At 39.7% G+C, this 12,755-nt stretch overlaps 1 protein-coding gene across 6 annotated transcripts in view; it reads right to left on the bottom strand.

Annotated features, from left to right (window-relative positions):
• LOC129709146 (probable E3 ubiquitin-protein ligase HECTD4) overlaps nucleotides 1-12,755 on the bottom strand; it is a 168,391-nt gene that overhangs the window by 82,539 nt on the left and 73,097 nt on the right. For all 6 annotated transcript variants that reach the window (XM_055655285.1, XM_055655291.1, XM_055655288.1 and 3 more), the window contains 9 exons: nucleotides 11,719-11,838; nucleotides 10,954-11,058; nucleotides 10,645-10,808; nucleotides 8,770-9,012; nucleotides 7,079-7,271; nucleotides 6,194-6,298; nucleotides 5,212-5,300; nucleotides 2,867-3,042; nucleotides 1,087-1,222 (listed from right to left, as the gene is read on the bottom strand). In XM_055655285.1, coding sequence (XP_055511260.1) covers nucleotides 1,087-1,222; nucleotides 2,867-3,042; nucleotides 5,212-5,300; nucleotides 6,194-6,298; nucleotides 7,079-7,271; nucleotides 8,770-9,012; nucleotides 10,645-10,808; nucleotides 10,954-11,058; nucleotides 11,719-11,838 — 1,331 coding nt within the window. The remainder of the gene's footprint in view (nucleotides 1-1,086; nucleotides 1,223-2,866; nucleotides 3,043-5,211; nucleotides 5,301-6,193; nucleotides 6,299-7,078; nucleotides 7,272-8,769; nucleotides 9,013-10,644; nucleotides 10,809-10,953; nucleotides 11,059-11,718; nucleotides 11,839-12,755) is intronic.

Raw genomic sequence — 12,755 nt, 5'->3', positions numbered from 1 at the left:
GAAGCACCTCTCCAAACTGCACACCATTCTTCCTTGAAAACACATCACTGTTACTTTATTGGTGCTGGTTCTAAATCCCTAAACAATAACAATGTATGGGCTTTCCCCAGAAAGGCTACACCAGTTCAAAGAGGTTCACCATCTTATCTCAAACAATTGGAATGGATGGGTAATAAATGCCTCGTCGGCCTCGTCGATGACAAACCGACACCGACTGAGGCCTGTGACTAGTGAGCCTCAGGATTTTGTTGGGCCTGTATATCTACATCAAATCATGAGAGGGCAAGATTAGCAGGTTTTGCTGGTGATACGAATGTTAATGGTTTTGCAGATAACGAGGATGGTTGTGAGCGATTGCAGCAGGATCTGGATTGATTGGCCAGGTGGGCAGAGGAATGGTTGATGGAATTTAATACAGCAAAGTGTGAGGTGTTGCATTTTGGGGCGTCGAACAAGGGCAGGACCTACAAAGTAAATGGTAGGCCTCTGGGTAGTGTTGTAGACCAGAGGGATCTAGGAGTACAGGTGCATGGTTCCTTGAAGGTCGAGTCGCAGGCAGATAAGGCGGTCAAAAAGGCTTTTGGCACTTTGACCTTCATCAGTCAGAGTATTGAGTATAGAAGTTGGGATGTCATGTTGTAGTTGTATAAGACATTGGTGAGACCGCATTTAGAATATTGTGTTTAGTTCTGGGCTCACTTCAAGGTGAAGGGGAAAAGACTTAATAGGAATCAGAGGGGTAACTTTTTCACACAAAGGGTGGTGGGTGCATGAAACAAGCTGCCAGAAGAGGTTATGGAGGCTGGGACGATCCCATCGTTTAAGAAACAGTTAGACAGGTACATGGATAGGACAGGTTTGGAGGGATATGGACCAAGCACAGGAAAGTGGGACTAGTGTAGCTGAGACATTGTTGGCGGTTTGGGCGAGTTGGGCCGAAGGGCCTGTTTCCACACGGTATCACTCGATGACTCTATAACCTTTAATCAGAAAATTTTCAATTGAAGAAAACACAGCACAATTATTACCAAAATGAGACATATGATTAACCCAAATAGACTTGTTGAAATTAATTTAATTATTTACCTCTGATTGGCTCGAGTGAATTCTAAATCTTCATTTGCGATCATTTCCAGGTCAGAGGGTGCTGACATACTGCGCAGGAAGACTGGTTGGCGAACAGTGTGAGAAATCACCTTGGTTTCAGAAGATGATTTGCACGCTGATAAAATAAACATTGATGTGTCAAAAAAATAAAACACATTTGCACAAGTAACATGATTTTTGTACTTATCAGCTGGAACAATACATCATGCACTGATTTATTCAGCACTGCTTTTTAGCTTTAGTTTTAGAGATACATCGCGGAAACAGGCTCTTCGGCCCACTGAGTCCGCACCGACCAACGATCCCCGCACATTAACACTACCCTACACACTAGGGACAATTATGCCAAGCGAATTGATCTACAAACTGTCTTTGGAGTGTGGGGGGGAAACCAAAGATCACGGAGAAACCCACACAGGTCACGGGGAGAACGTACAAACTCCGTATAGTCAAGCACCCATTGTCAGGATCGAACCCGCGTCTCTGGCGCTGTAAGGCAACAGCTTGACTGCTGCACCGCCATAAGTATACACTTTTGACAACATTTATCTTTCCGACTGATTGTCAAAATCTAAACACAGCAGGTAATGGAAGTTTCTAACAGCACCATAGACTTGATTCCACCTCTTTCCTTATCTGTGGGAGTGCCTCAAATTCCCACATTGACTTCACAAGCCCAGAACCAGACAATGCAAAACCAGACTGAAAGTCATCCTATCCCAGATTCAAAGGAGCTGCAAAAAGGACATGACTACGTCCATTATGTTCTACAGCCATTTTGACAAGACCTCATCCCACCCAATGTACTGAAACAATATTATTATTTCTCCCATTTTCTCAGTCCTCACTTATCTGTTTTGACAATGTCACCTTCCTTTTTCCTATATCAAGGATTCTATTCCATGATGACAGAGCACAAAACCAAATCTAGACTCTCCCAGAACCATGAAAGCATTCCTTCTGTCTTGGCTTTCTGCTACATCATCCTCGACTGTCAATAAATCAGTGCTAGTACTTTACAACCTCTCACGTACGATGACCTTTCCCACCAAGACAACAGGTCCACTTTTCAATCATCTCCAACACCAGGTCCACGTCACAGCACATCAACTTGTTAAAGGCAGGAGATGCAGCATCTGTCTTTTATCCCCTTCCTTCCTAGTCTCGAGGACCTCAAAGCTCCACGGTGGAACAGCAATTTGCTGGTCACAGTTCAATTTCCTCCAAACTGCTACAACCAAATGCAGACTGGGTGATTTATTTGTGAAGAACCAGCACTAATCTGCAAACTAAACTGTTTCTGGCAGCCTATCATTATAATTCTCTATCCCACTCCCATTTTCATGTTGCCTTTCTTCGCCACAAAAATTGATATAATTAAGTACTTAAACAGCATTGCATCCTAAATTGGACATTTCACAGCCCTTGGCACTTAAACGTTAGCTCAACAATTTCAGATTTGTACTTATTTTTTACAGGGAAGAAGCTATTGGTAATGATTCTGCTTTTGCCATTTGCTCCTTCTCTAAGTCAACCTTGTTTCTCACTGCTTGCCCCATTATCGTTCCTTTGGCATTGCACTATCAGTCATTTTGGCATATTATCTCTTTTATGCCCCTTTTTTCTTCTTCTGTGCTTGGTTAACGGACCTCTTGCATCTTTATCTAGTTCTGACAGAAGATCATTGACCTGAAACAATTTCTCCCTCCACAGCTGTTGTACTGAGTATTTCCATCATTTTTTGTTTTTCTTTCGGTACCTGGTGTATCAGCAGGGGTTCCCGAAATACTCCTCGTCAGACCGGACTGTGCTGCTATTGTAACATGCAACAGTAGCTCAGCTCGATTCATCAAGCTTTTAACCAAAGATTTTGTTTTTGATAAAGAGTGCGAAGACTTCGGTGCCAATGAATTCACCTCCTGACCAAATTTCTCCCTGCATAAAAGCAAAGTTATACAAAAGACCAGGTAAAAATAAGCAGCATCAATAATTATATTCCAAGTGAAACTTAGTGGCATGAGTATAAAGTCAACTGCATAAAAATCATGCCATACATACAGTGATACCAGTCAAACAAACTATTGTCTCAAGTCCCAAAGAGGCCCATTTCTTGGAACAGGATAATGGGACAGTAACATAGTTTTAAACCTAGTCATTCTACAGACATTTGTAGGCTTTTATTTTTTGTCCATGAGTCGTGTTTTGATTTTGACCCGAAGGCCAGTTATTCCAACAACATTAAAATTACCAAATTCCATCCGCACCCGAGCACACCAGCTGCTGAAATCTTTATCCACAGCTCAGCTCCTTCGCAACTTGATTGTTCTAATGTGCTCTTGGCTGGCCTCCCTCATACATATTTTAAAAAACTCAATATCATCCAAATTTTGATAAACCCAAGGTAATCCAAATCTTAACAAAACCAAGATCATTTCTATCTTGCACTAAATCTTGTCCAACCATCACTCTCCTGTGTACAATCACACAACGTTACCCAACTAACACTGCCCTCTTGGTTGCTACTCTACATTGGCTCCTCGATAAGAAAATCCTCAACTTTCATTCCTGTTCTCCTCCTTGATCTCACCCCTTCATTGTCTCCAACCTCCTACACTTCCACAGTGGTTTGATATATCTGCATTCCTCCAATTCTAACACTCCTAATGTAATAATCCCACCGTAGGTAGTCATGCACGCAGCTGTCAAGATGATGGTCTAAGATTCCTCCATCACACCTTTCTCACCATCTCTCTTCCCTTTAAGACGATCCAGAAACCTATTGGGGCGCCCTGGGGACGGAGTTGGATTCATGGGAGGTGGTCCTGGAGAGGAGGATGCTCTTCAAACTGTGGAGCATCCTAGACAATACAGCTCACCTTCAGCAACAGACTGGTTCCACCAAGATGCAGTACAGAACGCCACAGGAGATCCTTCTTCCCTGTGGCTATTAAACTATATAACTCCTCCCCCTTCGGTCGTGGGGTAGACTGACTCTTCCCCCCCCCGCCAAATATTTGCACATCCCTATCCTTTCCATTCATCACTTTAATTTTATGTTTTTTGTGTTTTATAACTGTTGGCAGATTAATTTCCCTCCTGGGATAAATAAAGTTCTATCGTATCATATACATGCAGCAATTTAAGCAATAATATTGGTTCTAAATCTACTCAAGAATGCAAGTTAATTATTTTTGTTGATAATTTTTGGAAAGACGGCATCATTAGTTTAGATTTTTTCTTGAAACTCATCTGGTGTTCTGCAAATATATAATTTCCTTATATACTTAACAAACACTTATATTGCGCTCAAGACATAATCCAATTCAACCACTGTTATTATAGTGTGGTGCTGTACAAAATTTATGATCATGAATCTATCCCAGTCAGCCGGCCCTTTGGCTTACCTTTTATTAGTTTCTCAATAAAAGCTACGCACATTTGATCAATTTCCCTCCTGGGGTAAATAAAAGTTCTATCGTATCGTATCGTGTTTTGATGATAAATGTTACCCCATGTCTCTTATGTGCCTCAACATATTTTGTTTTGATAATGCTCCTGTGAAGATCTTTGGATGTTCTTCCATTATTTCAGGCGGATATGGAACTTGATTTTGACTCAAACATCAGGTGGCAAGTTCACTTGCACAAAGCCACTAAATGATCTATCTGGCTCTCATATCTCAAATGAAAACTGAATAAATGAAATGTTGGTTTAGGATAAAATTAGGGTTATTTTTTCAATAAAGTTACGATGTAGAGAAGTGTTCGTACTTTGTGAAGCATGGCTGTGCATTCTTTACATTTAAAAAAACCCACCAAAATGATCGGATTCCAAAAATGGTTTTTACATTTTATCAAATGAAAATGAAACCAATACAATTCCGTACAAAGGTATTATTTTAACAGCTTTCTTTCAGGTGGCAATGCCTATTACTTTTGTATCACCATTCTATTCAGGATTCTGGCTGCCAACCTGCATGGTGTTGTGTGGCCACATATCTTGGAACAATTCATCAACTGACATTTGCTTAGCCATTCACCGTGAAGGATATTGCACCCCTTCCAAGCCCTTTAGTCACAAGCAGCAGAACAACTAACATCTTACCTTAACAAAAGGACCACATTCTCCAAATCATTAGAGTCAAATGGCATCTCCTTCAGGGAGCACATCAATTCTAATTCCTTCATTTTGCTCTAGAGAAAATAATACTATTAAAATTATATTTTAGGTTCAATTAATCAATTCTAATCGATATAATTGACTGCCGGTATGTTATACCCAATCATTGGTCCCACTAGTTCATCATCAGGAATAGCTAATATAAGAATTTCACCTTCATCTCACACTGGGACTGGAGTACAAAACAGAAGTTGATATGAGGTAATTATTGATGAGATGTGCCTCAGTCTCATTTTGCAGATTGCGTGTTAAATAGGAACAAAGAAGTGGATTTCATAGCATGACTTAATGTACCTCTGCCATCCTGATCAACATTCTTTATTCAAACATCATCAAAAACAATTTAACAGTTAACTCATGCTATTTTGAAGAAGGGTCTGAAGAAGGGTTTCCGCCCAAAACGTTGCCTATTTCCTTCGCTCCATAGATGCTGCTGCACCTGCTGAGTTTCTCCAGCATTTTGTGTACGTTCGATTTTCCAGCATCTGCAGTTCCTTCTTGAACTCATGCTATTTGTTGTTCTAAAATAGGTTGTCATTTTGAACAAGCTAAATGAAGTTTAAACCCAACCAATCTGAGGGCAGCACAGAACCAGAACGCTTTGGAGCACATAAAATGCTACAAAACAATAATCTATTGCTTATTGAAGTGAACAGGTATCATGAAAACAGCTTACCATTTACATTATCACATCTCCCAACTATAAAGGCAAATCAACAACCACCAAGAAACTATTCATCTCACACACTGACATTCAAGATGGAAAACACTAACAATACACATTTTTTTAACGGTGATTAATTAACAATGTGGATTAACTCCCTACTGATCACATTAAGGCCAGTCACTAAAATGTTAGTAGATTATGAACAATAGTTACTTTCATCTTATATATTCAAATACTAACCTCGTTGAAGTGATAGTCATGGAAGAATGGTATGTTGTTTTCCAGTTTTCCTTGCTGGCTATCTTCGATCTCATTCTGCCACTTCTGCTCAAGCTCTGCTACACTCTGCAAGACAGTGAAACCAACAATTATTTTGGAATACTTGAAATAATACCTGAAATAAGGAAACATCTGTGCTCAAGAGAAGAAGTAAGAGGTTTTCTCAGTGTAGGAATAAGGCTCTTCATCTACAGGTTAGTTATTCAATAACAGGCAGGTAATCAAGGTGAGGCACTAGGTATCAGCTTTTAAAGTAGAACCAGATCAAAAGAAAGGTAATTGATCATTTCCCAGTTGTTTAATTTTATCACTATCACTAAATGTCAAAGACATTTTTTAAATTAAATTGTAACATTAATGATGGACTTCCATCACAAACAACATTTTTTAGTTTTGCGTGGAAACAGGCCCTTTGACACACAGAGTCCTCGCCGACCAGCGATCCTCGCACACTAACACTATCCTACACACACCAGGGACAATTTACAATTTCACCAAGCCAATTAGCCTACAAACCTGTACGTCTTTGGAGAGTGGGAGGAAATCGGAGCACCTGGTGGGGAGAATGAATTCGGAGCACCCGCAGTCAGGATCGAACCAGGTCTCTGGCACTGCAAGGCAGCAACTCGACCACTCCGCCACCTTGCCGCCTTAAATTATTGTTCACAAATGTTCTTATTACGAGTTCAGTTTAGGAAGGCATAGGAGAACAAATGAAGATTCCCGCCAACCATATCTACAACCGTGGGATTCGGTAATACATTCTCCTTCTCCAAACCTAGCAGAGCAAACATTCTAAAAGCATCAAAAACATACATACAACGTTCTTTTCTGACCCAGCAATACCTGAAGTTGCCTCTCCATTGCATTAAGTTTTTTGAATGTTTCCCCCATTATTTTACACAGAAGGTCGTATTCTTCCAAGTGTTCTTCTCGATATTGGAAATTAATCAGCGACTGCAGTGCATCAATCAGATTCAAATGCTTGATCACACATGACACCACCATTTCTTCCATCACGTCAGGCTGAATCACTTCCCTGCAATCAAAAGGAAAAAGAAAAAAAAAAAGATCAGCAGGGAGCGAGTAATCCCTCTTCTTTCCTAAAAATATAACTTGAATAATTTCAAGCTGGACAAGTAAGATTCTAGATGGCGTCAGTCCAAAAAACATCCTATCAAACAAGGAGACACAAAATGCTGAAATAACTTAGCAGGTCAGCAGCATCTCTGGAGAGAAGGAATGGAATTCTACATAGGCACATTTTATTAACAGGCTAATGCACTGACCCTGAACAAGCTATTTCTTTATCTAGAATGGTCAGCATATTTTGACAAAAATATCATATTTAACAACAGTTGTAGGAATTTGCAGCAAATTATCTAGAAAGAAAATGAGAATTTTTGTATGGAACTTGCAACTTGAAAGATGGGCTTCCATATTTTAGAGCCAATGAGTAATGCAAGAGAAAAAGGTGCACTGTGTAAAAAGATTTATTAATATACTAGACCAACTGGGACCCATTGGGTCCTTGTCATACAGGAGGCCTGGTCTACCACACACCCATAGGCCCCCACGGGAGGCCTGGTCCCCCAACGCAACCCGTCCCCCAATGCAATATTCCAGCACTCACCCGTTCTCCCCCAACACAATATCCCAGCACTCGCCCATAGCCCCCAACTACGCAGGGGTGGCTCATTTCCCCTTATTCACCCTCCCTTATTAAACTTTTTTTTTTAAATCCTTGCTGCCAGGAATATTAAAAAAATGCTAAACAACATAAATGTTACTGTTAATTGTGTCAAAATGAACATCTCACAAAGTCAAGCACCCTGAATGACATTACACTTATCTTGGAAAATCACAATTATCCCAGCTTTGATCACCAGCCTTTGCTAACTGACCTGTTTTGGGACAATAGTAAATTTACTCTAGTGGCTTATTTGAAAGGTGGAAATTCAACATGTTTTCCAGATGCTATCCCTTAACTGCTGCAAGGAAGTTTACAAATATGTAGATGTCAGTAAAGGGAAAAACTGGGCAATATACTCTGATGTCCTTATTATCTAGGTTTTAAATCAGATGGAAGCTGCCACCCATGGCACTAGACCAAAGAGCAAGTACCTCCAAGAAGTGTGATCAAACAGAAAAGAGCATTATAGAACTGAATGTAGACAAAAATGCTGGAGAAACTCAGCGGGTGAGGCAGCATCTATGGAGCGAAGGAATGGGTGACGTTTCGGGTCGAGACCCTTCTTCGGATGGGATGGGGGGAGGCTGGAAGAAGAAAGGAAGAGGCGGAGACAGTGGGCTGTGGGAGAGCTGGGAAGGGGAGGGGAAAGAGGGAGAAAGCAAGGACTACCTGAAATTGTAGAAGTCAATGTTCATACCGCTGGCGTGTAGAACTGACTGATTATCCGAAATATTCAACAATCCCATCTATATTCTTTCCATGAACATGTACACTTTCACTAGTACAAGTGCACCAAAGTCTCTTTGTGCGTAATACATACTGACAAATAAAGAAATCCACTCACTTTATACTCGGCCTGAATTGAGGTCTTGCTCTGCCAGATATTTCCCTCAGTTTCCCCATTATTCCTGGAGGCAGACGTATTCTTGGCAAGTCAAAGTAGTGCCCTGTGACTGGAAGTGGAGGTGCAAGTGCATCGCAAGGATATGTGAACTCCCGGTCCTCTTCGATAGTCAGTGGCAGGGGAGAGGGACTTGGAGTCAAAGCAGGAGACAAGGCACCATTTGCTTCTACCTGCCACTGGCACCTGTCAGCAAAAGATATGAAAAGTTTCTAAAATTCACTTCTAGCATAGGAAGTGCACAATTATTCTTGTAAATGTGTATGTTCATCAATATGAATTGTTGATGGGTTTGAATTATTCCAATTTTCAAGAATAAGTTAATCTTTTCTGACTTCCAATGTACATGACAATATCCATGAATTATAGATATAAATCATTTAAACTTTGGAGTCTGTGCCATGTCTTTAAAGAGGAAGGTCAGCCGCATTCCCTCACTTTCCCCGAAGCCTTGACAAATATTTTCCTTTCTATCTGATTCATCTTAATGCACCTTGGAGCAGCCAATACCTCCTCTGTGGTAAATCATATCTGATCTAAGACATCACAACTCCTATGCATTAAATCCTTAGCGTCCTCCTTAATAAAAATGTATAATATTCAAAATACAATTCAAGTATTCTAGTCACATTAGTAATGAATGATAATGAGTGGAACCCGTTTCCAGTAATTACATATTCTAGTGGGATTGGCTTTAAACTATAAAACCATTTTAAAGTTATTACTGTTCCGATAATGGATTTAATTACATAATGCATTAGCAAAATACCGCAGATGTTCAAAATCTAAAAATACACAGTGGATCTGATAAGATGGAACCATTATGCTGAAAGATACAGTGTCATAGTACCAGAATTTCTCAGGTTTTGGATGACAATCTCAATTGAGTACAGAATTGAGGGAGGTCCAGTGTTTGGGGTCCAATCTCTAGAGAGCTAATTTTTCATTAGACCCTTCGTGAGGCAAGCCTCAGTTCTCAGTATGCTAAATAGATATCTCATTTTCTGATCATGAACATTTATTCTTCAATACAAACGTGGGCAAACAAAACTAGAGGAATCCATTTGCAGAAATTAGAACGTTTAATTCAATTTAAACAACTATTCCCGTATCAAAGAATGATTAAAGCACAGAATATTACATATTTTTAAACTGTGCTTTATAACTGTCAAGTTTTAAGAAAGTACTTATTGATGCAATTTCATCTTTCAATATAGGGAGCTATTCATTTGAACAGCTCATTAACTAGAGCATAAGATAAATCAGAGAAATACATAATGATGACAGAATCAGGGGCATCACGGTGGCACAGCGGTAGAATTGCTGCCTTTTAGCACCAGAGAGCCGGGTTCAATCCTTACTACGGGTGCTGTCTGTACGGAGATTGTACGTTTTCCCTGTGACCTTATGGGTTTTCTCCGGGTGCTCCGGTTTCCTCCCATACTACAAAGGCCCACATGTTTGTAGGTTAATTGGCTTTGGTAAAAGTGTAAGTTGTTCCTAGTGTACATGATAGTGTTAGTGTATGGGTGATCACTGGTCGGCGGGGATTCGGCGGACCTGAGACCTGTTTCCACGCTGTATCGTAACGTAAAAGTCTAAAGACACCCTTCAAATACGAAGGACAAATTTTTCAAGTGAAAAAACAATTAACAATCTGCTGGAGGAACTGTTGGGTTGAGCAGCAACTGTGGAGGGAAATGAACAGTTGGTGTTTTGGAACCAGTCCAAATGAAGGTCCCCGATTCAAAGCATCGACTGTTCATTTCCCTCTAACAAGTGCATCTCCTCTTAAGAAAACAATTGAGACTTGCTTGCCTCTGCAGCAGCTTTGATCTGAGCAGTTGTTGACATGCTTCCTCCTCTTTAGTTGTTTCCGGTCCATTATAAAGGATTCGAAGCATGGAGCAGGCCAATACAGAAAGTCCCAGTGCAAGATCAGCAAGGAAAGGAAGCCCTCCTGAAACATCCTCTGACGATTCCTGTGACCAATCAAATAATCAAAGCAAGAAGAAGTTTTAAAAACCAATCAAAATTTGGCAACAGCAACTGAGGTAAATTTGTAACGATAAGAGATGACCCTTGAATACATGTGACAAGTAAATAGAAACAAACTATGTACCTTACCTGGGCTCGAACTGTACAAGCAAATCCCCACATGGCTTTATCAGGCGTGTTGTGCTCTCGCCCACTCCTCATCTCAAAAGAAAATGTAACTGTGTCCCCCTCAACCTAATAAACATAAATACCTATGATTTAATTTCAGACCTGAGACAGTCCAGTGGCTTCAGTTTAAACCAGTGGTTCCCAACTTTTTTTTGGCCATGCCCCACCTAATCACCTCTAAAATCCTGATGCCCCCCCTCCCATGTGGTGATATATAATTCTTATCATTTAAAAAGTGAACTCCGTTTCACTGAAGAAGCTTAAAACGCCAATACCTTGGTTTAAACAAGCTTCAAAAGAACATGGCATCCATGTAAAAGAAAAATGAAATAAACAAAAGACAGTTATTTACTCAAAATAACATCTGAAACATAAACTACATATGTTTACCTGATGGAAAATCCCAAAAAATAAAAATCGAAAATCTGGACCCAGACCTCAGTCGCGCTCAATTGCCCCCCTTAAAAATCAAATTGCCCCCCTGTGGGGCGTACGCCCCACGTTGGGAACCACTGGTTTAAACAAAATTTGTTTTTAATTCAATATCTTTGTCCTTTCATCAGAATTCACCAGTTCATCTCAGTACCTGTTTAACTAATTTAATTCTCCGTAAAATAATCTAAATTTACTTCAAAACTACATTCATGGGAGAACTATTGTATCTCTCAAAAAAATGTATATAAACTTACTCATTATCAAAATTCTTCATTTTACCTATATAATTACCTTGACCAAGTCCTTAGGCCAACCTGTTCCCAAAACACTGCGACTTCCATATCCCAAGGTATTACCTCCATATTCTGCTACTTTCCTGCTATTTGTGTTTGGACCTGCATAAATCACCAGCTGCAAAAATACATTACACATTATTGAAGAATAGCTATATCCCACCGAAACATTAAAAACAGACTACTGAGAATTAGAACACAGAACAGTACAGCACAGGAACAGGCCCTTCGGCCCACAACATCTGTACCGAACATGATGCCAAGAATTACAAAATACTACCGGTTAATAAAGTTAAATTCATAACACCCTGAATGAATACAAATCATAAAATTAAGTTCAAACCAAATGAAAACATATGTAATGTAGAATAAGGACCACTCATTCAAAGAAAAAGATATTCAAAAGCTTTCTACTATTGAAATTAGATTTTGCACATGCAATGGACAATAATTTCAAGTAGGAAGACAGTAAAACCTGACATGCAAAACTTGAAAGAGATGGACAAATTTGACCATTTTTGAAATAAAGCCATTAATATAAGCTAAAGGAAAGACAGAGCCTTTAGGTGTTCTGCTGTTGCTAAAACACTGAAGCATCACTGTTTCACTAGAGTCAGTGGAAGTCTTTGGGGCAAGTTAACTTTTTAACTGTAAATGGAAAAGTTCTTGTTTTGTTGTGTTTTTATCTATTCTTTTTGCTTTGCATCGATTTCAATGATAATATTAAGCGATTTTTTGTAACAAGACATGTGAGAGTGTTGCACAGCTAATTGAATCATAGATAGGAACAGGTGTCCCTTGTGCCTGCTTTTCCTTTCAGAAAGATCATGGCAAGATCATATATTTGCTTGTGCCATTTGCTTGTGCCAAGCCCTTTTCCTCGGGTCCCCTTAATATTATGAAATCTATAAATCTGTTTTGAATAAACTCAATGATTGAGTCAAGGTAAAGATTTGAATGATTCAACATCCTCAGCATCAAGAAACTTTTCCTCACCTCAGTCATAAATGGTCTACTCATTGGTCTAGCATCTCT

The sequence above is a fragment of the Leucoraja erinacea genome, chromosome 25 (genome assembly GCF_028641065.1).
Source record: "Leucoraja erinacea ecotype New England chromosome 25, Leri_hhj_1, whole genome shotgun sequence".
NCBI lineage: Eukaryota > Metazoa > Chordata > Chondrichthyes > Rajiformes > Rajidae > Leucoraja > Leucoraja erinaceus.
The sequence above is the reverse complement of the archived record's forward strand: the minus strand, read 5'-3'. Positions and strand labels throughout refer to the sequence as shown.